General features: G+C 38.7%; 2 protein-coding genes across 4 annotated transcripts in view; both read right to left on the reverse strand.

Annotated features, from left to right (window-relative positions):
• Window positions 1–1,838: 1,838 nt before the first annotated feature.
• The window catches only part of LOC126483723 (cytochrome P450 6k1-like), a 659,078-nt gene continuing 635,806 nt past the window's right edge, over window positions 1,839–25,110 (reverse strand). The window contains exon 6 of one of the 2 annotated variants that reach the window (XR_007587767.1): window positions 1,839–4,946. The gene's annotated coding sequence lies outside the window, so the exon portion shown is untranslated. The remainder of the gene's footprint in view (window positions 4,947–25,110) is intronic. The other variant, XR_007587768.1, reaches the window with a different exon arrangement.
• LOC126483724 (cytochrome P450 6k1-like) overlaps window positions 1,839–25,110 on the reverse strand; it is a 68,962-nt gene continuing 45,690 nt past the window's right edge. Inside the window, exons 3-5 of one of the 2 annotated variants that reach the window (XM_050106831.1) lie at window positions 23,188–23,424; window positions 16,930–17,181; window positions 1,839–5,486 (exon numbers count right to left, since the gene is read on the reverse strand). In XM_050106831.1, coding sequence (XP_049962788.1) covers window positions 5,308–5,486; window positions 16,930–17,181; window positions 23,188–23,424 — 668 coding nt within the window. In that variant the 3' untranslated portion in view covers window positions 1,839–5,307. Of the gene's footprint in view, window positions 5,487–16,929; window positions 17,182–23,187; window positions 23,428–25,110 lie in introns of both variants that reach the window. The other variant, XM_050106830.1, reaches the window with a different exon arrangement.

A 25,110-nucleotide genomic window follows, 5' to 3' on the forward strand; every position in this document is an offset into this window, starting at 1 on the left:
TGTTGATAAATTCAAGATTATGATCACAATACAGTGAAAACAAAACAATGGTATCCTACTAAGTGGTTAGTAGTTAACACCTGTAGCATGCTACACCTTACAAATATATAGGCTTACTTCTAATAAGTGATAAATGAAATTGGAGAAAAAGTGAAATATATAGTAGGGAAAGCAATTGAAACACAGATTTGTTCGAAGGGTTAGGGGAAAGTTCAGAGCATTCGATTTTATTGCTTTTTCACGTGTTTGCAATGAACATGCAAAAGAGCACAGACCGTAGTTTATAACTTTAGTAAATGTAAACCATAGGTGGATTTTACCAGATTCTCTGCTCAATTAATAGAACAAAAAGCCACCCCGCCCTACAGCGTTATTATGATTTGGGTGTACAGAGGAATGTATAGTACTAGAGACCACGAATCATGGAAGCGCTGTATTCTGTTGTTCTGATGGTACCAATAGGTTCAAGTGCTCATCACAATGAATGTGATTACAGACATAGGAACATGTAGACATACGTACGATGGAAACCGACAACTGTAGTCCAAAGGTATGTACAGGCAGGCTTTGCAAGTCTTTAGAATAGCATGCTAGTTGAGTATAACGGTCTCTGACACAGTACTTACTGTAGGCTTGTTCATCCGAATCTACTGGCTGGAATTCTTCTCGATACGGAACCCTTCTCGGTCTGGAACTGTCCTCTGCGTGGAAACATCTTACCTGACGTTTGAGAGCTGTATATACGGCATCTGGGGTGTTTGCCTACCGTTGGCATGTGACTGCGTCGCTTTCTGCCTCCACTTCATAATCAGTGAGAGTGAAATCAGCGGTTTCCCATTGCGGTGATCTAAGGAACCTGGAACTAACTAACTCTGGATTCCAATTGTACCTTACGAGGAGATAATCATTTCCTTGTCTTCTTTTACTCACGGCTTGTTGCTACGATGATCAAATGCACATTAGATGTAACTTATGTGTTGACTTACCAAATAATTATTGAATCAAATAACAGTCATGACAATTTTACTGCTACAAAGGTAATACAAAACAAGTCAGATCAGAGAGGTCTCAGATACGACCTTTTTTTTTTTTTTTTTTTTTTTTTTTTTTTTTTTTTTTTTTTTTTTTTTTTTTTTTTTTCTAAACACTTTGAGAACTTGAGTACGGCAATTAAACTGAAGTATACACAATTTTTCAAATGTTTTTCTATATTATTGTTGTTATTAACATGTTTGTTTTTTAATACAATAATTCAGTTTCATGTAATTTTTGTAATAACTATATTAAATGGTACTACTACACAAGAGGGAGAGAGAGTGATACATTTATAGTGGGTGAGTCTAACAGGGAGTGTGCGAGAGCGAGTTCATGTGAATGCAACTTTGTACCATAATAAAGCTCTCCTTCGATAAAATCTCTGAAAGCAGTCCAAATTATTTCCAACGTACCTTAATATCAACTGAGTTTATAAAGAATGTTTCTGTGTAATAAATTTAGTTCTGTAGTCACTAAATTGAATATCTAAGTTCTCTTTGTTAGCCACATCATTTCCCTACACTACTGGAAATTGAAGTAAATTGGATCAATATCTGAAGTTTTCTTAAGAACTGAGACTTGAATGATTAATGAGAATCTGAAAAAAATTGGCTGGTATCGTACATTTATGATATTTCAGATGCGACTGACATAATACTTTAGCAGGACACCGTTACCAACATACAAATTTTAAAATTGTGAAGCGCTTTAGCTCACTACTTCAGGTAAAGTAGATCATCTAAATATTTTCGTATTTAAACCACTTCACCCAGTTTAAGATGGAAAGTGAATCACTGTAAGAATTTAAAAAAATGGTATATATTTAAATGAAAAATACCTTCAACATTACAATTACAATTGAAAATACAGTTAAATAACAAATAATTTTAAGATCTTAATCTGAAAACCAATAACAAGCATATATGTTACTTCTCAAGTCAACATTTCTTTTTCGCAACACATAGTAATCGTACAGGAATGAATGACGTATCTTTATAAAGGTTTTTCAACCGGCTTTTGACACTTCATACCGATTTTGCGTTAAAGCTTCAAGTTTGTGGAAAATTTTAACATAAAAGAGACTTTTAACTTTCACAGGCAGAAGAGACCTCATGGATGCCAAACTTCATACCTACAGTATTACGGAGTAGGCTTCTTAATCAATGATAACAGACACTCTTTTCCTGTTATCTTATTCCAAATACCATTTCATTTGTTTGAAAGTACTCATTGACTGGATAATTTGTAAACAGAATTCCCACAGATAACAACTGTCACCACCACGATAGTCCGTTATCTCTACCCGTTGTACAGGTTGACTTTTCTAAACGAATATACTTCCAGAAATGACAGATTCATCATCGTCGTCTTGAATTGTGATTTACGGCCTAACGTTCTTATTGTAGTGAAAATGTTTGTTGAGTTAAAGTTATAGATTAAGCAACCCTACTGACAGACTCTGATCTCTGCCTGTCGTAAAACCAAGAACAAACATTCCGAAGGGAAAACTTGTTTTTGGTCACATGGAGATGTACATACCGGGATGTATCATAAATTCATGATTTTTATTTCACACTATTCGGTTCATTATTAAAGATGTTTTCTCTTCATTCACGCAACTACCCTTATCCCAACGACTACACTTATTCCAAATACTGTCATTATTTGAAATCATAAAAATGCAAAAGTTTCCCATGGGTTTCCTGGTAATGTTATTATGTCATGTATGTCAACTATGTCAACTGCACATTGTTCACATGAATGTCTGCGACATTATATCGCCTCCTCCCCAAATCTTTCACCGTTATCTTACAAATATGTGTAATATGGAAACTGTTTGAATGTCAACAGCATCAATACATACAAAATGTATCCGCAACTTGCCACCTTTTTCCTTAAAAACTGATTACACCACTGTCTTTATCTGCCTACGTGGCATCTATATATATTGTCAGTATTGAATGAAACGAGGAAATGATACCCCTTGTCGTAATGAACTTAAGAAGCTTTTCGTAAAGTCATTTCAATGATCTTAACTCTTCTCGTTGAGTCTACATCTACATCTACATTTATACTCCGCAAGCCACCCAAAGGTGTGTGGCGGAGGGCATTTTACATGCCACTGTCATTACCTCCCTTTCCTGTTCCAGTCGCGTATGGTTCGCGGGAAGAACGACTGTCTGAAAGCCTCCGTGCGCGCTCTAATCTCTCTAATTTTACATTCGTGATCTCCTCGGGAGGTATAAAATTGCAAAAATGTCATGTTTGGCAGAATAACGAAAAGAAAAACTACGGCAAAAAAGTGAGTTTCACTTGCATTGCATTTACTGTATTTCTTTGATACACATCAACTGAAAAAGATGTAGCTTCGCACATGTGGCCGCTGCAACAATTTTCTTTCATTGAAATCACTAACCTTTAAAGACACCCTTGACGATAAATTCTGATCGCTGCCATAGTTTTAATTTCTCGTGTTGCTTATGACACAGATAGCAAACGTACAGGTCACAGCTTTCTAAGTGTGTGTCAAGTTTTGTTTTTCTCTCTCCTGTCACCCAGACGGTAGTAATTAAGTATAATAATGCGTCTTTAATCCGCTTTATCCAATTACATGCGCTATACACAATTTTATCCGGTACCGTTACCCGACTTTGTGTCTTTTTGCTTCCGTTTGCCATCATATGTAACTTAAATGTCTTTTTGGAGATATGCTCTCGGAAATTCAGTGATGTAAAATAATTTTACATATTTAAATGTTGTATTTGGTAAAATGTGTGTCGATAGTGATGTCGGCCATTAGCTTTCTGGCTCTAATCAGTCAGTATAATGAATAAAGTAGGTTGTTTCTGATTGATGCAAGGTCTAAATGTAGCTGGAATTTTAAATTTGACAGATGTACAGTGACAGAAAGCCTTCTGCAAATCGTCGTATTACAATATTCTTAAGTCATAAGTGATCTTACTTAAGTTTGCAACTGTCTATGGGCAATAGGACGATTTGTTTCGCTTACTTTTAAAAAAGCATTCATGAGAGTTTTGTAATTTATATTTTTTATGGGTGTAGCCTCTCCCCGATGTTATTCAATTTGTATACTGAGCAAGCAGTAAAGGAAACAAAAGAAAAATTCGGAGTAGGTATTAAAATCCATGGAGAAGAAATAAAAATTTTAAGGTTCGCCGATGACATAGTAATTCTGTCAGAGACAGCAAAGGATTTGGAAGAGCAGTTGAACGAAATGGACAGTGTCTTGAAAGGAGGATATAAGATGAACATCAACAAAAGCAAAACGAGGATAATGGAATGTAGTCGAATTAAGTCGGGTGATGCTGAGGGGATTAGATTAGGAAATGAGACACTTAAAGTAGTAAAGGAGTTTTGCTATTTGGGGAGCAAAATAACTGATGATGGTCGAAGTAGAGAGGATATAAAATGTAGACTGGCAATGGCGAGGAAAGCGTTTCTGAAGAAGAGAAATTTGTTAACATCGAATATAGATTTAAGTGTCAGGAAGTCGTTTCTGAAAGTATTTGCATGGAGTGTAGCCATGTATGGAAGTGAAACACGAACGATAAGTAGTTCAGACAAGAAGAGAATAGAAGCTTTTGAAATGCGGTGCTACAGAAGAATGCTGAAGATCAGATGGGTAGATCACATAACTGGTGAGGAGGTACTGAACAGAATTGGGGAGAAGAGGAATTTGTGCCACGACTTGACTAGAAGAAGGGATCGGTTGGTAGGACATGTTCTGAGGCATCAAGGGATCACCAATTTAGTATTGGAGGGCAGCGTGGAGGGTAAAAATAGTAGAGGGAGACCAAGAGATGAATACACTAAGCAGATTCAGAAGGATGTAGGCTGCAGTAGTTACTGGGAGATGAAGCAGCTTGCACAGGATAGAGTAGCATGGAGACCTGCATCAAACCAGTTTCAGGATGAATACCACAACAACAGGGGTTTTGTTTACGAAATGCGAACGTGACTTTTACAGTAACTCTGGTATCAAGACGTAGTTTTTCCTCCTCTCAAGTCATTAAATGTCGATTCATTACGTTTCTGGGTATTACTGTTTAAGCACACTCACAATCAAAATTCGGTAGTTTAATCTCACCAGAGCCAGTTTCGTTACATCAGTCTCGTTTAGATAATAACTGGCGACGTGCCCATGTGGTGAAACGAATAAACAAAAGAATGTGTACAACGGTTCTGTCCAGCAGGTTCGCTTCAGCGGGAAATGTCATCCTGCTACGAGTGTTGTCCGCAGCCGCTGGAGCTTCAGCTGGCCGGCACTTGTCGCCGCTCGACGCGCAGCTCTATCCCGCCCTCCGGCGTCAGCAGGAGGTTGTTCGGGGCCATCCGGAGCTTGGATGGCTTCTCCCCAGCTGGCAGGAAGCTAAACTTGGACAGCAGGTGTACCATCGCCAGCTTCACTTGCACCAATCCGAAACGCATGCCTGCAATGAAATAAGCGTAGCTTCAGTTTATGTAATTTGTGAATCTCAAAATTAGCTCCCCTTTTCCTCAAAGTAATGCTACACAACTGTCTCCTTCGACTAGTGGGATGCTACGACAAATTTATTTCACATTTCATTTCGTGTTCGTTTAAAAATATTTCTACTAGCAATCTAGCCAGCTGCAATCAACACCAATCATGGAGACACTAACATAAGTATCTCTAAGTCAAGCGTTGTGTACAATTTCGGAACATTGATAAAACTTCAAAACAAATAAATCGGAGTCAGTTATGGTGAAAATATAATGGCGTTCATCGATTTTAACATACGATCTTCACAAATTATGCTTTTACCAGCAATTGAAGGATTGTCATATCCAGTTAATCGCCAAACCAGATTAAACAGGAAGCACGTGAATCACTACAACACGAACCAGCACATGCCGCTCCATCGGACATAAAGAAATAGCTGTACGAGTTCTAATTCGGTGCAAATCCCGAAAGAGTAAATAAAAAAGAGGTGGTCGAATAACGAGAAAAGCTCTCCTTTCGAAATAGCGTCAGTTAATCGAAATATTTTGTGCAACTAAAATTGTCGTACTTCACAGTGTTAACGAAACTGCACTTCCCATGCAGGATAAACAAAAGTGAATTCATCAAGCCATAGTGCTATAAGAAATACAAATCATGTGTAGAGAAAAGAACCCGAAAAATTACAAGGACAAAAAAGTAATGAATCATTGTAATACTTATGAAACCTTGAGACGCCAAATATCACTGCGAGAGTGGTATCTAGCAACAACAAAAATTTTAAATAAACGGCCTTTCGTTACTGAATGTGGTGAAGATAACGACATGGACTAGGACCAATAAACGCGCGTATATGGCTACGCTCAGATAATCTTTAAAAATAACAGTGAGCTAGCAGAAGATGGATGTTTGAAATGATGCAGCAACAAACAAGATGCATAAATTATAAACGCGCAGTAACATGCAAAAAGAGAAGAACGAATAAAAAACCTGTCCACTTACACAATCTGAGAATGAAAAACATTACACAAAGGAAAGAAACACAGTATTTAGCCTGTCATCATACGGAAGAAAAGCGGAATGCGGTTTGGGTAATGTGTTTTCGTCCATCGTAAAATCAGTCAATACATCAAATTTTTTTGACAAGATGCTCGTTGCTCGTGACGGTATAAACCGAAAGGCCGTAGAATGAACGCCGAACACTAAATTAGTAAAGGTATTTCAAATCCGTCTTTGCAACATAAGAACGGTAAAGCGACTACGGACCTTATGGCCATAATGTCTACTCAACTGAAGAACAAAATTATATCATCCAAAACTGTTTCACTGAAGAAAATCACAACATAGTTCTTAATTTCAACATAATATGGATGCGAAATTTACATAAATAGTAATATGTGAGCCCAGGGGAAAATAACTGAAATCGATGTATACTGAAAAGACCATTGGACTTGAAGTATCTTAACGCTTCAATAGAGTCAAAGAAGATTCAAGTTTACCGTCGTGTCCACAATGAAGTCATGAGAGATGGAACACAAGCGCCTGTTGGCGAACGATGAGGAAAAAAATGCACCGTATAATTCTCAAAGGGCCATCTCGACGTTAGATTCTATATTGAATATGAGAAAGAACTTATTCCTATTCTATAAACAGTTCTTTGTTAATAATCATGTTCATTCACGAGATCGTTAAATGATGCATATGCAGAAATATTTCTTGAAGCCTCGGAATCACGTCCGCATCGTGGCCTAGTAAACAGAATAACAAAACATGTTCAGACCATTAGATTTCATACTTCCTAGGAGATTGAACACAATTAGTTTTAGGGTACTTCAGGGTCGTGTATTAGGGCTCAAATAGTTGTTTTTTGATACGTATGGATATGATGCCTTGAGAAAGTACTGACAACTTGCAGATGAAAGTTCGTCTTCAATTTTTAGTTGGCCCAACAGTTAAGTCAATAAATAACATCCAATATTTTTGTTTATGCGAGTGAAACTCCTGTGCCACGCAGACGCAGGTGAAGTAAGTGGCAGACTTCGGTTCATTAACAGGAGGGGGAGAAATGCTGTCACACTACAAAGGAAACTGCTTACAAAATACTTCAGCGGGCAGTTCTAGAACATTGCTGAAGGGAAAAATGTTTGCGTTTACCTATGAAACCATGATTGTACACAGACGTGCTTCTCTTCGTTTGAAGCAAATCGACGGCCATGAATGTTCTTCTTCAGGGCTCCAAAAATACGGAAATCACATGGACAGGTATCGACACTGTATGGAAGATGTGTAAAGGCTTCCTAGTGAAACGTCAGCGCTGTAATCGATTCGACCTTGGTAACATGTGGTCGGGGATTACCACTCAACAGAGTGAGGCCCTCCATCAATATCACTGGGCGTTTGGACTTCAGTTTTTGCAGTGACCACGTGAAGACGTGGATATCAAGTCCAAATGTCCAGGGATGATGACGGACGGCATCATTCTGTTGCTAGCCCACATGTTGGCAAGGTCGTTTCGACTGCGCTGCAGAAGTTTCACGGGAAAGCCCTTACATACTTGCATACAGACCCGATCCCTCTCGAAGCGATTTCTGTGGTTTTGGAGCCCCGAAGAAGGACGTTTGTGAACGGTGATTTGCTTCGGACGAAGAGCTGCACGCGTGGGCACAATCATGGTTCCGTAGTGTAACGACGCTATATTGTCGAACGTTACTTAAATTAACTTAACTTGGCCTGCAGTTAATTTGATGGATGAAAATAGCAGTTTCCAACTTCACAAAATTTATTGACAACTGAGCTGCAGACTCGTCATGTTAACAAAACACTGACTGACTTACTTCACTGATCTCTTTGACTTCCAAAACTAACTTCAAAACTGACTGACTGGCAGCATCGCTGCTTTGTTTTATATAGAATTTTAACAATAAATTACAAAATACTCCATTATTAAAATCGTACAATTTCAATGTTACAGTTAAAATTCACGAAATGTAAAGAATTTGATGTTACAGCTGAATAAGGTAAAAAATACAATATTAATAGATCTAATTTTTATAGTATCATCACTAGTATTAAATATGAAAATTTATCTGAACTTTAATTACAATAATGTCTCTTGTATTATTTTAGTTACATAATTAATTACAGTTTGGATTTGGTTTATAACATTCAGTGGTAGTATAGAACCAGTGCTTTATCCGATTACATACGTGAAAGTTATAAATAAGGCCTCAAATTCCAAAAATCAGAAAATTGTGTGAAGTAAACAATTCGAGGGTTAATTAGAAATGTAATTACAAAGGATATTAATTACAGAGGAGGACATAAAAATGTATAACAAATGAAAATACATCGCTTGGTAATAACTTTTAAGCTATTTCTCAAGATAAAGATGTATTCTTTGTTTACTCGTTATTCAATTCTAATTGTGGTAATATAGGCGACAGCCACTTATGCCAACATATCCACGGCCTTTTTATATTTGTTACTAAATATCTGTTATTTCAGCTTCTCAACTAGGTTTTTGATTTGGAACCTGTACATAATTTTGTTAATGACAACAATCCCCTTACAATCATGATAATATACTTTTTCCAGAGCCTTCTATATGCTTTCACAATGAATATCAAGTGTTAGCAAACTGGACAGAATCATATATAGAAAAACACACATACAAGGCCTTAGGACGCACTAAATTGTCCGATAATTATCCAGATGCATATAAAAAAATGGTTTCAGACATTTAATTAGAGTTTTGGGGAAGGCAGTATCGTTATAGTAGGCAACTGCAAACATTTTTCTATGATAGCATTAACCGTCTTGTCTCACAATGGGATACATATAGTAACATTTACGACGATGTTTGAAATACTAAACAGCTTATTCACATATTCCATCTGTCTCGCTTCCTTCATATCTACAACCAACAGTGAAAAAATTGCAGTATATTGATACATATTTCCACTCAGACTACGCATGTGTCTACACTGAACTGATAGCCCATTTTCAAAACTAGAGAGGAAGCAATGACGAATTCCCAAACGTTTCCGAAGCAATAAAAGAAGATTGTAAGGAACTTGACATAGAAATAAAAATCCCAAGATTGGCGGGAAGCAAGACCCACAGGAGGAATGTGAATATCCAGTGCTCATCGCCCGAAGACTATTTCAAAGCGCCAGTTTACACACTGTGCATAGACAGGTAACTTATCATAAGATTTGAAAAAGATGAAGACGTACCTTTCAAAGGTGGAATTATTCACTAACATGCAATGAAAAAGGGGAAGAAAGAAGATTTCATGAGAGACGTAAAAAGTTTTAAGAAATTGGCAACTTGGAACTAGAAACCAGATTATAGTATGACACCTGGACAAATAAGGAGTGTATGAAAAAGAAGCTCCATGATATCCTTGCTGATACTATGTTTTATCAAGTAGTAAGGAGTTTGTATTCTACCAAACCATGCTTCCCAACATTTTGCACCGTAGAGTATTCCTTTAGCATATTGCGTAGAGTGAGAACGTGACTGAGAAGTAGTACTGGCGAGGACCGTCTGTCAAGCTTGTATCTTCTTTGGTTTCAGGAACAAAGTGTTTGATTTGATCAGCAGGAAGAATAGGAATTTACAGTTTCCTTTTCCCAATAAATATTAGTGTCAGATCCATAAACGAACCTATACTTTACACTTTTCTTTTTGTAACATTATCAGCGTAAAATCATATGAGGTGTACATTTTTAGTTCTTTCTGCTTTTTTGTTGCAAAATATCCACTTTTTCATAAAATAGTTAAAATAATGTGTTTTTATTTCATACACAGTATGACTGCCGCGATCTAGTATTTTAGCAAATTTTCAACCTTACCCATTGATTTAAATCAATGCCAAATCAATGCCAGTGTTTGCAATTCCTTTGTGTCTTAAAAATATGTTAGTTGCTTAAGTGTAGGTGGGACATCGAGGATAAATAAAAAACAGTTTCATCCATATTATCATTCAGTTTTAAAATTATTTAGTTATCAAAGTTACATAACCTGAGAATAAAATACAGAAGAATCAGATAGTTCATGACAGAAAGTACATATTTAGATTCATGAACGCCAACATATTTTCATCCGAGAGCGAGGCTCGTTAAGGAGATAAAATGTCTTTGCCCACAGAAAAAACTCGTTTTACTGCAGCACTCGAGGGTATAGGGATGTTATATTTAATAAGTAAACCTATTAGAACGTACACCCCTGGAAACTCAGCATCGTTAGATGAGTCTTTTGATTTCAGGCACAGCCACAATTTGAGTAAACCCTGGGCTTTACTTTTTGCTGATGTGTTACCACGAGGCTTCTCTTTTGGTTGAATCACATACGTAAAAAAAAAAAAAAATCTTCCTGTTCGTCTTCGTTATTGCTGCTTCAGCCACCGCCACTTAAAGTATCATTGCCATTTAAACTATCGGCGGGTTCATGCCTCAAAGCCTCTTCTACGACTTTTTCCGTACGTTTCCTTACTACTTTCACTCGATTGTTGACATACATACATTTCCTGCCGTGATGTAACTTCCATAGTTAATCTGATAACAAGAAGCAGTTTGCAGTAAACAGACAAAATAAACTCCCAACATTTCTCGCTCACACTCGACTGTTTACGTCAACTACACGCACCCAGCCGCAGACGTACACTCACATGGCCTGGACTTGTCAGAACATGACTTCCGCGGGCGGCGTTGCGTCATTTTGTCTTAAAGGGCTGGAACCTAATGTACGGACTCAAAAGAAGTTAACGTAAGTTAAAGAGTCCATTATCGTTTTTTTAAAGTTAACTTAAAAGTTAACCAGGCAACCGGTCTTGTGCCCAGCTATGACTATCTGCCTTTCTGCATCGACTTCCATACTTTAAAAACACTGTGAATTGCGTGTCAGGGCTGCTTCTAATTGTACCATATTCTAAAGTTTCCGCGCGATACATCCGCGTATGAGCGCAGGAAGAATGATTGCTTAAATACCTCTTTGCGAGCTTTAATTAGTATAAGGGACAATACACTTCCTTTACAAATCTAATAACTTCTTTTATTGTTCAGATGGTGTTACGAATTTTCTGCCACTTTTAAGGTCATTAGCAACTAAGTTTAGTCTGTTTGATGGATAGTGGAAACAAACAGCTGTAGGATACTTCCTTTAAACCAGGGTTCCCCAAAATGTGTTCCCCGTATCACTGGTGTTCCACGGGATCGTTTTCGACATGTTGACGATGTTAATTACTACTTAACAAATCTATTATGATTTCTGTGCTATTATTTATGATTACAAATTGAAGTAATCACTGAATAAAACAAGTTCTTATTATTGAAAACGTTATTAACGTTGAAAATGAACAATGTGTCCCACCAAATTCTTCCATCACAGGAAAAGTGTGGGAACTCCTGCTTTAATCCTAGCCTGTACTTAGATTTCATGGTCTGACATTGTCACGCAGCCATCAGAGCCGAAGCTAATCAAGTTATTCATGTCAACGCCCAAATTTTTAACAATTTTTAAAATATACGAAGAAATTGCCTCAGTATACAGCGTAGTCAGCTCTGCAAACCCTAAAGATTCTTCTTTATCTGTAAAGTTTAATTACTCGTCTACATACCGTACTGCCATGCACAGTTGATGTTTCCTACTAATGTCAGCCGTTTCATCATCCATAATGAAAACGATGGTGATCTCCTTACATCATCAACAATCTCGTGTTGTAACATAGAACCACATATATTTATTAAATTCTTTTGATGTCTTTGTGAAATATTTTTGCTTTTACACTACTATTTTATAAATGATACTCCAACACTTTGTCATCCAAACTTACTCTAAATAAAATTAAATCTTCATGAGTGTCTGTAACCTTGGTGAGCCTTTACCACAAAAGCAACACATATTCCTCTTTTTATAACTGGTGTGAAAAGAGTGCAATACTTGTATTTCCCTCCCTTAAACTTAGGCGAGTATACTAGCCACGAGTACCTTTCTAGCCCAGTCCTTTAATATAATGTTTTCGTAGTTTTTCTCACCAATATCCTTTATGAAATCACGAATCAAATTTCATGTTGACAGTCGAAACTGAAATTGACAGGTTCAAATCATCCCAGTCAGTACCGATACCAGCAGACTTAGCACTAATGATGGAAGAATATTGTGGCAATGAGACGCGAGATGATTGGCAGTGGAGAGATTCTATCGACAGATAGCGTGAAGGTAGAAGCTCATGTTGAAACTAAACTATAAGCTGTTGTGGGATGCACTTCTGAAGGCATTGAACCTTGAACTTTTAATTAATCATGGAAGTTCCTTTTCTGTGTAGCAGAAACACCTTTCTGTTCGGAGAAATTCCTGATATGCATCTCTGTAACAGAAATTTAACTTCAAAATATTTAAGAACAATCCCGTTAAGAGGATTTCTAACATTCCATTCAAACCGGCTTAAGAATTTAGTGTCTTTTTTATTGGATAGAATAACATGCATCATTTATAAAAATGTATGTTCATCTGTAAAAATGTAAGTATTCTGAAACGATGCGACGAAAGATAAAACAGAGGAACGCTACATAATAGCAATTACGTTTTTAAGGGTATTTACACTTTTCACCTGTTTGCTTTCTTTTATTCAAAAGTAATTTCCGGTGACTGAAGACACTAAACTAAGTGCAGATCACATGTAGGACACTACAGACATATACTAAAAATAACACGGTTTCGACATGTTAACGGTGATCATAAGCGTTGCCGTGTTGTGCTGTCTTGTTGGCTTGTGTGGGATTGCGGAGGGTGGATGACTCGTCAATGATGTTGCGTTTGCACGCTCTTTCTTGCTGAACGCTGCGCCTTGAGATCGCTTGAACTCATACAGGTATGTCATGGGTATAGGTGCAGGTATGTTTACGTAAGGTACCTTAATATTTACAGTCATCAGTGTGTTGGTTACTTTTCTCTGCGTCCAACAGTATTCCCACAAACAAGTCACAAGCTTTACAACCTGATGTTTTCTGTACAGTCGTACAGCACCACTAGGTGGGCTATGCCTGTCAGTATACACTAACCGTCCATGTATCCACACTTCAACAGCTGAGCTGCTGCCTAGGAGAAAATAAACATTGCTGGATTGATTGCTCTTGCCACATGTACTTGAAGGTACTGAACAGCCTAAAAACATCCGACTTCTAATGGCTACAATTATTCGTCTGCAAACAACGTGTATACTGATGAAATGTTGTTCAGTCAGCAACAAAAGTATCTGCACTTATAGGCTACTCATTGCTCCCTGCATAAAAAGAGAAGTATGCATGTAACGAACACTACTGGCATATAAAAAACATTTTATAGCATTTTCTTGAAAGAAAAACACCCGACTACATTTGTCTTTCTTCCTTTTTCTGAAAGCTGGGGGAGGAGGGGTGGTAACTGGGGGGAGGTGCGAAGGGGGACTCCCCACACTTGCCCCAGGATGGGAACTCTCGACGATTCGACGATATATGCAAAATGTTAATTCACTCTTTGCACAAAGAAATGATATGGAATTCCGCAAATACGCGAATCACACATATTAGAGACGAAAAGACTAGTCATCATTCAGCGAAATAAGTTACAGCCGCCGAGTATAATATGTTGTTGTTGTGGTCTTCAGACCTGAGACTGGTTTGATGCACCTCTCCATGCAACTCTATCCTGTGCAAGCTTCTTCATCTCCCACTACTTACTGCAACCTACATCCTTCTGAATCTGCTTAGTGTATACATCACTTGGTCTCCCTCTACGATTTTTACCCTCCACGTTACCCTCCAATGCTAAATTTGTGATCCGTTGATGCCTCAGAACATGCCCTACCAACCGGTCACTTCTTCTTGTCAAGTTGTGCCACAAACTCCTCTTCTCCCCAATTCTATTCAATACCTCCTCATTAGTTATGTGATCAACCCATCTAATCTTCAACATTCTTCTGTAGTATCACATTTCGAAAGCTTCTATTCTCTTCTTGTCCAAACTATTTATCGTCCATGTATCATTTCCATACATGGCTACACTCCATACAAATACTTTCAGAAACGGCTTCCTAACACTTAATCTATACTCGATGTTAACAAATTTCTCTTCTTCAGAAACGCTTTCCTTGCCATTCCCAGTCTAAATTTTATATCCTCCTACTTCGACCATCATCAGTTATTTTGCTTCCCAAATATTAAAACTCCTTTACTACTTTAAGTGTCTCATTTCCTAATCCAATTTCCTCAGCACCACCCGACTTAACTCGACTACATTCCATTATCCTCGTTTTGCTTTTGTTGATGTTCATCTTCTATCCTCCTTTCAAGACACTGTCCATTCCGTTCAACTGCTCTTCCAAGTCCTTTGCTGTCTCTGACAGATTTACAATGTCGTAGGCGAACATCAAAGTTTTTATTTCTTCTCCATAGATTTTAATACGTACGCCGAATTTTTCTTTTGTTTCCTTTACTGCTTGCTCAATATACAGATTGTATAACATCGGGGAGAGGCTACAACAACGTGTCACTCCCTTCCCAACCACTGCTTACCTTTCATGCCCCTCGACTCTTATAACTGCCATCTGGTTTCTGTACAAACTGTAAATAGCCTTTCGCTCCCTGTATTTTACCCTTGCCACCTTTAGAGTTTGAAAGAGAGTATTCCAGTCAACATTGTCAAAAGCTTTCTCTGAGTCTACAAATGCTAGAAACGTTGGTTTGCCATTCCTTAATCTTTCCTCTAAGATAAGTCGTAAGGCCAGTATTGCCTCACGTGTTCCTACATTTCTACGGAATCCAAACTGATCTTTCCCGAAGTCGGCTTCTACTAGTTTTTCCATTCTTCTGTATAAAATTCACGTTAGTATTTTGCAGCCATGACTTATTAAAACGATAGTTCGGCAATTTTCACATCTGTCAATACCTGCTTTCTTTGGGATTGGAATTATTATATTCTTCTTGAAGTCTGAGGGTATTCCGCCTGTCTCATGCATCTTGCTCACTAGATGGTAGAGTTTTGTCAGTACTGGCTCTCCCAAGGCCGTCAGTAGTTCTAATGGAATGTTGTCTACTCCCGGGGCCTTGTTTCGACTTAGGTCTTTCAGTGCTCTGTCAAACTCTTCACGCAGTATCGAATCTCCCATTTCATTATCATCTACATCCTCTTCCATTTCCATAATATTGCCCTCAAGTACATCGCCCTTGTATAGACCCTCTATATACTCCTTCCACCTTTCTGCTTTCCCTTCTTTGATTATAAAAAAAATGGTTCAAATGGCTCTGAGCTCTATGGGACTTAACATCTATGGTCATCAGTCCACTAGAACTTAGAACTACTTAAACCTAACTAACCTAAGGACATCACACACATCCATGCCCGAGGCAGCATTTGAACCTGCGACCGTAGCCGTCACGCGGTTCCAGACTGAAGCGCCTAGAACCGCACGGCCACACCGGCCGGCCCTTTGCTTATAACTGGGTTTCCATCTGAGCTCTTGATATTCATACAAGTGGTTCTCTTTTCTCCAAATGTCTCTTTAATTTTCCTCTAGGCAGTATCTCTCTTGTGATAAAAATAGAAATGACGACATACATTCAGCGTGGCGAGGAACGTAAAGGACACACAGATTTGTCGGTAACCTACCAAGTAATCAGTCTTCGCTTGCTACATTTGTGAACGGAGCGGCAAGGAACCGTAATACATTGCACAACAGGAAGCAGTTCCTGAGTGGCAACAGGAATTTTCCAGGTGTCACTCCTATAAACTAAAATATTAGACTCTTGTTGACTCACCTACAAAACTCTCTTTTGACAAATTTTGGATAACTTTTTGTGAATCTGGCACCTTTCTAAGTAATATTATGTGAGAGATGGAAATTGAAGGACTAAATGAGCTATCGGTAACGGATTTGCTTACCTATAGAGAGAGCGTCAAAGAAATGCACAGACTCCTAAGGGAGGCGTTAAAAGAAAGATATTTTGCATCGCAGATAACTCCTTTCTTGAGATTACGGTAACCTATGTTCCAGTACGAGTGAACATACGTTTGCTTACTCCAGAGTTCCTCTCGGTTTAAAGATCATGGCGGTAAAATTAGAAAAAAAATTCAGTTTTAAAGAGTAGCAGCAGTCGTTTTTACAGCATGTTATCCGTGACTGCGAGGGGAAAGGAGGCCGGGTTGGTAGGGGGATGGCAGGGAGACGACTCTAATACACTTTCCTTCTCCAAATGCGATGTTTCGAGGAGTCAATTATCTACTGATCTTCACATACATACGGATGCCGGTATAAATGACTCGAGAGTCGAAAGTTTGAATGAAAGTGTGAACAAAAGAAGGCGAATCGTATGAAGAAAGAACTGAGCAACATGATTAATCTGCCAGTAATAAATAATAAACGGGAAGAGACTCACCAATGCAGATACGTGGCCCCTCGCCGAAGGGCAGATAGCAGAAGGGATGTCTGGAAGCCTTCTGCTCGTCAGAGAAGTGCTCTGGGTCGAACTGGTCAGGATTTCGGAAATACTTGGGATCATGATGAAGGCCCAACACTGGAATGACGACCTTAGTTCCTTTCTCCAGAACACAGTCATAGCCTGGCAGTTTGTAATCCTGCACCACCTCGCGGTTCAGAGCGGCAACCGGTGGATATACGCGAAGAGTTTCTGGAAAAAAGCGCACATTATAAGCCACTAAACTATAAGTACTCTACTTTATCTCACTCTCTGCTATAATACTTGTCACATCAATGTAAAATTATTTATCTTTTTAATAAATGCACTTCAACATGAGGCAAATTTGGAACAAATAGATCAAATGTTATTTGATTTGATGCTTCATAGCGCGATACTGTTGAACTTATTACAAAAGGTATATTTTTCTTTGGAAAAAGAATAAGGGCAGGTAGAGTGCTTTCTATTTATTTAATCTCATAAGGTTCCACCATAACCATTTTCATGCCTGCTCCCTAAATAAAAGCGTAATCCATAAATAAAGCCAAGTATGTGCTGTGTGGAGCACTGAAGAATCATAATAACAAAGTCCAGAAAGTCAATTTATAGAGCAAGGTTGGTAGCCGAAAAGCAGCTAGGCGACTTTGGTAACATCTCATGTGGCATGCTGTGCAATGCAAAACCGGCCTGCTATTGGCTGGGCCCGCGTGATCTGTTGTTCACGCCTCTGGTGGTGTCGTCTATCGCTGACTCTGCCGCTTCCGAGCCCCAATCAATATCGTCTGCTGGTCAGGATATTACAATCATGATTACTGCTTATAAGAAATACAATCATGATTACTGCTTGAATTTTCTCATATATTTCCATAAGGATTACCATTTACAGTTTTACACCACACAAGTACTAATACATCTACCTGCTCTTTCCTCTCCTTCCTCTTTCTCAGTGTTAGTGCTTTTACTGCAGTGATTATTCTATGAGGTGTTTTATGTAGTACTAAAGCGGTTTCTGTGCTCCCAGACATTTTCCTTGGTCGCATATTGTGGTCTCAAAAGGCTGCTAATCCATATTCTGGACATTCTGTCTCAGCAGTACCGCGCTTATATGATCGGTGACACTATTATCGAATATATAGAGGAAACCCGATCTTCACCGAAAAAATCTCTGTGGTTGATTGGAGATATATTTTGGTATGAAGGGCCGCTGCTCTACAGTGGCTCATTAGAAAGTAATCATGAGTAATTATGATTTAGTTGGTTACTTATCCACAGTTGCCTTTGTATCTGGGTAAGTTCTGCGATATGCAACCACCAAAACGTACAACACAAAACACAGAGAAATGCAAGAAGCTTCAAGCAGATGAAGAAGCACTGTGACGCAGTTGCGACCTCTGTAGGAGCCGTTCGGCATTGGATTGTTCTGGCACTCTTTCTCTGCATATAGCGAACCGCTACCAGAGCGGTATATCGACCAACTCTTCATCGGTTAACTTCTGTATAACTGATGACGTACAACTAATACTGGCGGAAAACAAATCCGAAACAGAAACGAGCAAAACTGGATGCAAGTTTGAGGGCGAAGAGTGAAATCAACGCTACAATTCTCAACAGTAAGTACCATCAGAAACTGCCTTCTCCTTTTTTTTCCAAAAACGAAATATAGTACATACGGTCGAGAATTTCACTCCTGCGCAGATATTTTCAGTGCAGTGCAAAGATAAATGGTGGCAACATATCAAGTGAAAAGCAATTATTCTAATGAGCTACCCAAGAACACGGGTTCTGTATGCCAAAATGTTAAAAAAGTATCCCAGAACAATCTCCGAAATTTTTTCGATGGATTGCCGATGCACGCTTTAAAATAGTTGGAAGATTCCTAACTGAAACACAGTTCAGAAGATTGTTACGGGTCCTAATGCTTTATGGGGGCTCATTTCGACTTTTCTGTTTAGGTTATGGATTTGTATGAAGAGAGCACGAGGCTTGCACAGCAACAGTTGTAGTTATTTCACATGTAGAGTATGAAGAATTTAAGCCTTTCCAGAACAGAACGTGCAATGTGGAAAACATTTGGAATCAAAGATGCTACTGCTCTAATTCAGAAAACTCCTTACGGAATAACACCTGTAGACAATGAGAAAACAGAAGAACAGGAAAATGCAAGCAGAACTAAGTCACGAATGTGACAACTTGTTACAGACTGCAATTCACGCTTGGCTCAGGGTTCATACAACAACTTTTAGGTTATTTCTCGAATGTTACACTCTTGAATAGCACGTGGGAAAAACTAAAATCTAAATCTTTCGGTACGAGCTCTGATTTATTTTACTCCCATGGCCACTTCTCTCAATGTACGGGGTGTAAACAAAATATTCTGGCATTCGGAGGAGAAAACTGCTGATTGAAATTTGGTGAAAGGTCCCGCCGCAACGAAAAACGTTATTATTGCAACGACTGCGACCATAACTCGCCTATCACATCCGTTACGCACACTTCCTATTTAGCGATTGTACGAAACGAGCTCCCCTTCTTTTAACTTCTGCTATATTCTCTGTCAGTTATATGGCGGAGGATCACATTCCGTGCAGCAGTGAGAGAAAGGACAAGCTTAATCTAGGTAATATCTTCAGTAGATGTGTTGCATCTTCTATGTGTTACGCCGATAAAACACAGTCTTTGGTTCACCTTCCCCACACATTTTCTATGTGGTCGTTACAGTTTAAGTTGTTCGTAATTTAGGTGTGGTGCTGAATTCACGACCTTTAAATTTGTGTCATTTATCGTGTAACTGAAATGTAACGGTATGTCTCCAGTTTTCATGCGGAGGATTTCACACTTTTTATTAGTTAGCGTCAGCTGCCACTATTTGCTCAGTACAGATACGTGTTTGTAAATCATTTCGGAATTAGTTTTGACTTCTGAACCTTTACTAGACACAGGTTGTACACGACCCGGGACAACCGGGAAGTCCGGGAAAACCCCGGGAATTTTTTCATCCGGGAGATAACCGGGAAAAACCAGGGAATTTTTCAGAATTCCGGAAATGTTTCATTGTTGTTGCTTTCAGTTAAATTTTTGTAATTTTGACTGGTAAGAATTGACTCTCTAGCAAAGAATGTTACTATATCCTGCTACTGCAGAATGATAATGCAGCAATAAAATATAAACGAGAGAAAAAATAAAACTTTAGTGGCAAAGGAAATGCGCAATTTACAACAAAACACCGTGCACGCACAAGCGTCTGCAAATAGCAGTTTACGGAAAACCTACTGTCACTTAGCACGGAAAAAGTGTATTTTCGCCCGGGAAAAAGCATATCTTTTAAACGGCATATCCGGGAAAAATCCGTAAATAATCTGGGAATTTTTTTTCTTTGTCCCCGTATACACCCTGTTAAGACAACATAATCTGCAAACAATCTAAGAGGGCATAATCTGCAAACAACCTAACAGGGCTGCTCACATTATCTGCGGGATACTGGAGTTTATATAAAGAACATCAGATTGTGTAACATTTCCTTGGCGAATCCAAGAGGTCTCATCTCTTTCACTAGATGACTTTTCGTCAGTTACTACGAATTGATAGGAAATCATGAGCCCAGTCGGACAATTGTACAGGCACGTAATTTGAGCCGCTTGTGAGGAACGGTGTCGTTTTATTCGAGGTATTTAATAGTTTTATAACACAGTATATATCCCAAGATCAGACTGCAGGTTGATACCATTGATATAGGTCAATAATTTCTTGTCTATTGTTGTGACCCGTGCAACTTTCCAGTCGTTAGATACCGATCTTATGTCGAGCGACAGGTTATATATGATTGGTAACAATGGATGAATTTCTTAAACATACTCCGAAAGGAATCTAATTGCTATACGGTCTGCAGCGGAGACATTGCCTTTATTAACTGATTTAAGCTGCTTCGCTACTCCAGGGTATCCATTCTGTTGCTCATGTTTGCAGCAATATGATGAAAGGGACAGTTGCTACACACCATATAGCGGAGATGCTGAGTTGCAGATAGGCGCAACAAAAAGACTCTCAAAAAGTGAGCTTTCAGCCAATAAGGCCTTCATCGGAAATAGAACAAGCACGCACACACACACACACACACACACACACACACACACACACACACACACACACACACACATATTCACGAAAACCCATCTCACATACTCACGACCACAGTCACCCTGGATTTCCCATTGTTTACTCATGTTTGCAGTTGTTTTGATTCGAATATTTCTTTGCTGAAGGGATTCCGGAAAAGCCTTAGCAACTCCACTTTAGTGGTGCTGTCATCGGTAACATTACCACTGTTATCTTGCAGTGAAAGTATTGATTGTATCTTGCAGCTTGTATACGTTACATAAGGCCAAGCTCTGTTCGGTTTTTCTGCCGTATTTCAAGACAGAGTGTCATTTTGAAATGTATTAAAAGTATCTCGCATTGAAGTCTGTGTTTCGAAATATTTCATTCCGTTAAATCTGGCATCCTTTTCTCGTCACTTCTCCAATAGTGTCCTGACCTGTTTTATTTATCATGGGGAGATCTGTTCTGTCTTTTATTAATTTATTTTACACAAGATTTTCAACTGCCGTAAACGCCGTTTATTTGAATTCAAGCTTTATCTGGTCGATAGTTGTATAGTCAGTATGGAAGAAATGAACAGTCTCTTAGAAAGGTGCCAAGCGAATTTTTATCTGCTTTTTTAAATAGATGTATTTTGCTTTTATTCTCGGTGGGTTTAGCTGTTACAGTATTCAAATCTCGTTACAACAGCCTTGTGATCACTACTTCCTCTATCCGTCATGATGCACTCTATTTGCTCAGGACCGTTGGTCGCTAAAAGGTCTAGTATGCTAACGCTACTATTTGCACTTGATATGGGTTCTGAACTACGTAAACTAATTGGTCAAAGTAATTTCCGGAGAAAGCATTTAGCACAATTTCGGACGATGATTTATGCCTACCACCAACTTTAGGCAGGATAACTTTAAATGATTCATTCGTTTTCAAAGCTCTATATTTTTCGAAGTATTACGTGTACAAATGTGATTGAAACATGAATAGAACTGTAAAGTCACCAAGTTTGCGTTTTGGACTCTACAAGTATTCTCTTAGTACTTTTCTGGTCACATGACACACGTTCAAGTGGTAGCCAATTTCCTGTCATACCTTAGGCAGTAAAATCCTGTCAGTGGTCATTACAGCGGCACCTATGCGATTTCTGTTCTTGGCAGTGGGGATACGCAAACACCGTCCATAATGTACTCCGAAAAGAAAAAGTCATCAGGCGTTAGGTCAGGCGACCTGGGAGTCCACAGGAACAGAGTCATCTTATCTTCGCTACTACACCTATTCCAGCGATATGGAAATTCGTCGTTTAGGTAGCGATGAAGATCGATCCTCCAGTGAAGAGCTGATTCGCCTCGTTGGAAGTTGAAATTTTAGCCATCTTCCACACAGTTTTCTACGGTGTTCCAAGCTCGAGGCTTGCACAGACCGTTGATTTTTTTGGACTGCGCACGAAATCGTCCTTCATCCTCTCAACGATTGCACCTGGCGCTACTTTTCTGTTAGTGTCCCTAAATTGCAGATACCAACGCTCAGTACTCTGTTTGCATGGCGCTTCTTTTCCATAATTCATTCTGAATGTACGTTGCACTGTTATAACAAATAAACATCCCGCATGTCCTAACACACAAAAAGTCTTTTGTTGCTTTGTCGTCATTTTGTCAAGGCACTGCACTCGTAACGCTAATGGCGGGCACGATGCAAAATGGTTGAGTTTACGGTTCTATTCATGCATAAGTCATATTTGTACTAGTAATAATTTGGAAAATATAGAATAAGTAATAATATAGAATAAGTAATTTATAGTACCCTGCATTTTCGCAAACAGATCGACGGTAGACTGAAGTCACCAACAACTGTAATTGTATGAGTGGCGTACCTCTATCCATGGTTATGGAGGAACCAGCTGAGACTAAACTAGGCATAGCTCATTGGACGTGTAAAACTACATTGTAAAATAGGCACTTTAAAAAATAAATCACATTTTATTTACGATGAAATGATAATACCTTTGTAAATGCATACGAAGCAAGTTATCCACCAGTAAACAGTATTTTACTTGGTGATTATTAGATCTGTTTCACTGTGAAAGGTTGTTGTCTTCGCCTTACCAAAAAGATTGAAAACCTTGAAGCTCACCGTCTATCACTTTCTCCAAATATGGCATATTTGACGTAATATCTTCATATGTCACTTCGCCGTTGGACTTCTTCAGTACGGCATCAATTTCGTCTTGCAGCCGCTTCTGGATATGTGCATGTTTAGAAAGCTCGTACAGACAGAAGCTTACGGTGGTTGAGGAAGTTTCGAACCCAGCGAGGAAGAACACCCACGCCTGTGCTGCCAACTCCTTGATCGTCAGAGATTTATTGCCTCCTGCTGGGAACAAGACAAGTTTGTAATCAGCTATTCACCTAAAGAGTAAATAACATTTCAGTTAAAAATTAAATGCGACACTCTAACATTAAATTTTTGAATGATAGAAAACGAAAATTCTGTACTGTGCTATAATGACGAAATCAATAATATTATTTCTCCAACGTGCTCTCAACATCGTAACGGAAATGCTACAAACAAACGCGTTTCTCTCTAAATCTGTTTAGTACACGCCTATCCTAAATACACAATGCGAGGAAACTTTCAAAGGATGCACTTATAGATACAGTCTAAAAAGTTTCAAGATGAAGTTCGAAGGCTATTTGTTAACATATTGTGATCGAAAACTGATGAAGTAATGTTTCCTATCCTAGACGTTAAAATGAACTACAAGGTCTCGGTGGTTGTACGGTGGGGCGATTAGACTTGACAGTTCTACAAGTGCTTATTCACGACTAGTCATCAATATACACAGCAACTTTGTTTCGAAATGCTGTGTCACAACATAAACTACGTAATATGACAATAAGATGTGGCTAAATTATTAATTTATGGAATATTGAAAAAACTGCATTTTTTTTAGGAATGGCATGTTTGAGGAATCAGTGATATTTTGAATACTACTCAAATGTGTGGGATTCACGTTAGGATAAAGTAACGGAAAAAAATGGTTCAAATTGCTCTGAGCACTATGGCACTTAACGTCTGAGGTCATCAGTCCCCTAGAACTCAGAACTACTTAAACCTAACTAACCTAAGGACATCACACACATCCATGCCCGAGGCAGGATTCGAACCTTTGACCGTAGCGGTCGCGCGGTTCCAGACTGAAGTGCGTAGAACCGCTCGGCCACAGCGACCGGCAGTAACGAAAAAATCGAACTTATAAGAGATAACGGAATCTTTGATGGTCACTGGCTTGTTTGATTCGGGGATGTACGTCACAGAAATTTCTGGTCATCTGAAAAAAAAGACATTTAACATTTTCCAATAACCCACTGGAAAAACTTGGAATACTACTTATCGTAGAATGGGCGTCTAATTGATTTCTTCAGAGTTTTTCGTATTGCTCCCAAAGAGACTGTAAAGAAAGAAGCAAACTGATAACAGTTTGCTCATTGGCATAAGAGGCTTAATTTTTCCAATGCTACATCCATGCACTGAACCGGAAGTATCTGTGATGTATAATACAATAAAATATACACTTCGCCACACTTACTAACTTGAGGACTATGGACGGATTACGTGCAGTAATAGGATCACTACACCACCCCCAGTGCTTTGCAAACAGCGCCAAGAACCAGCCGCAAAATTTACAGTACAGATCATGCTTTTTGGACCGTAAGTTCTCTCTGGATCTTCATTTGGAAACCTACTTTCTTTTTGTCGAGAGGCTGCAAGGCGTTTTGAAATTTCTTGACTTGATATTGATGATACATTCTCGATGCCATAACCGAGTACCTAGGTTAGCTGCATTGTTTAATGTGAAGTATTTTATGGAAACGTCAGGAAATCTTAATACGAGTGGCGGGCGTGACATTCAAAACACGACACCTGACAGGAAATCATTTAGCGCACTGATGTGTACTTTGGGTAAATTAATTCTGTGATACAGTCTTCCTGTTACCAATGACTCTTTATAGCTTAATTACACACGTCTGTGCTCTCAACACTATTCTCTTGTGC

The sequence above is a fragment of the Schistocerca serialis genome, chromosome 6 (assembly GCF_023864345.2).
Source record: "Schistocerca serialis cubense isolate TAMUIC-IGC-003099 chromosome 6, iqSchSeri2.2, whole genome shotgun sequence".
NCBI lineage: Eukaryota > Metazoa > Arthropoda > Insecta > Orthoptera > Acrididae > Schistocerca > Schistocerca serialis.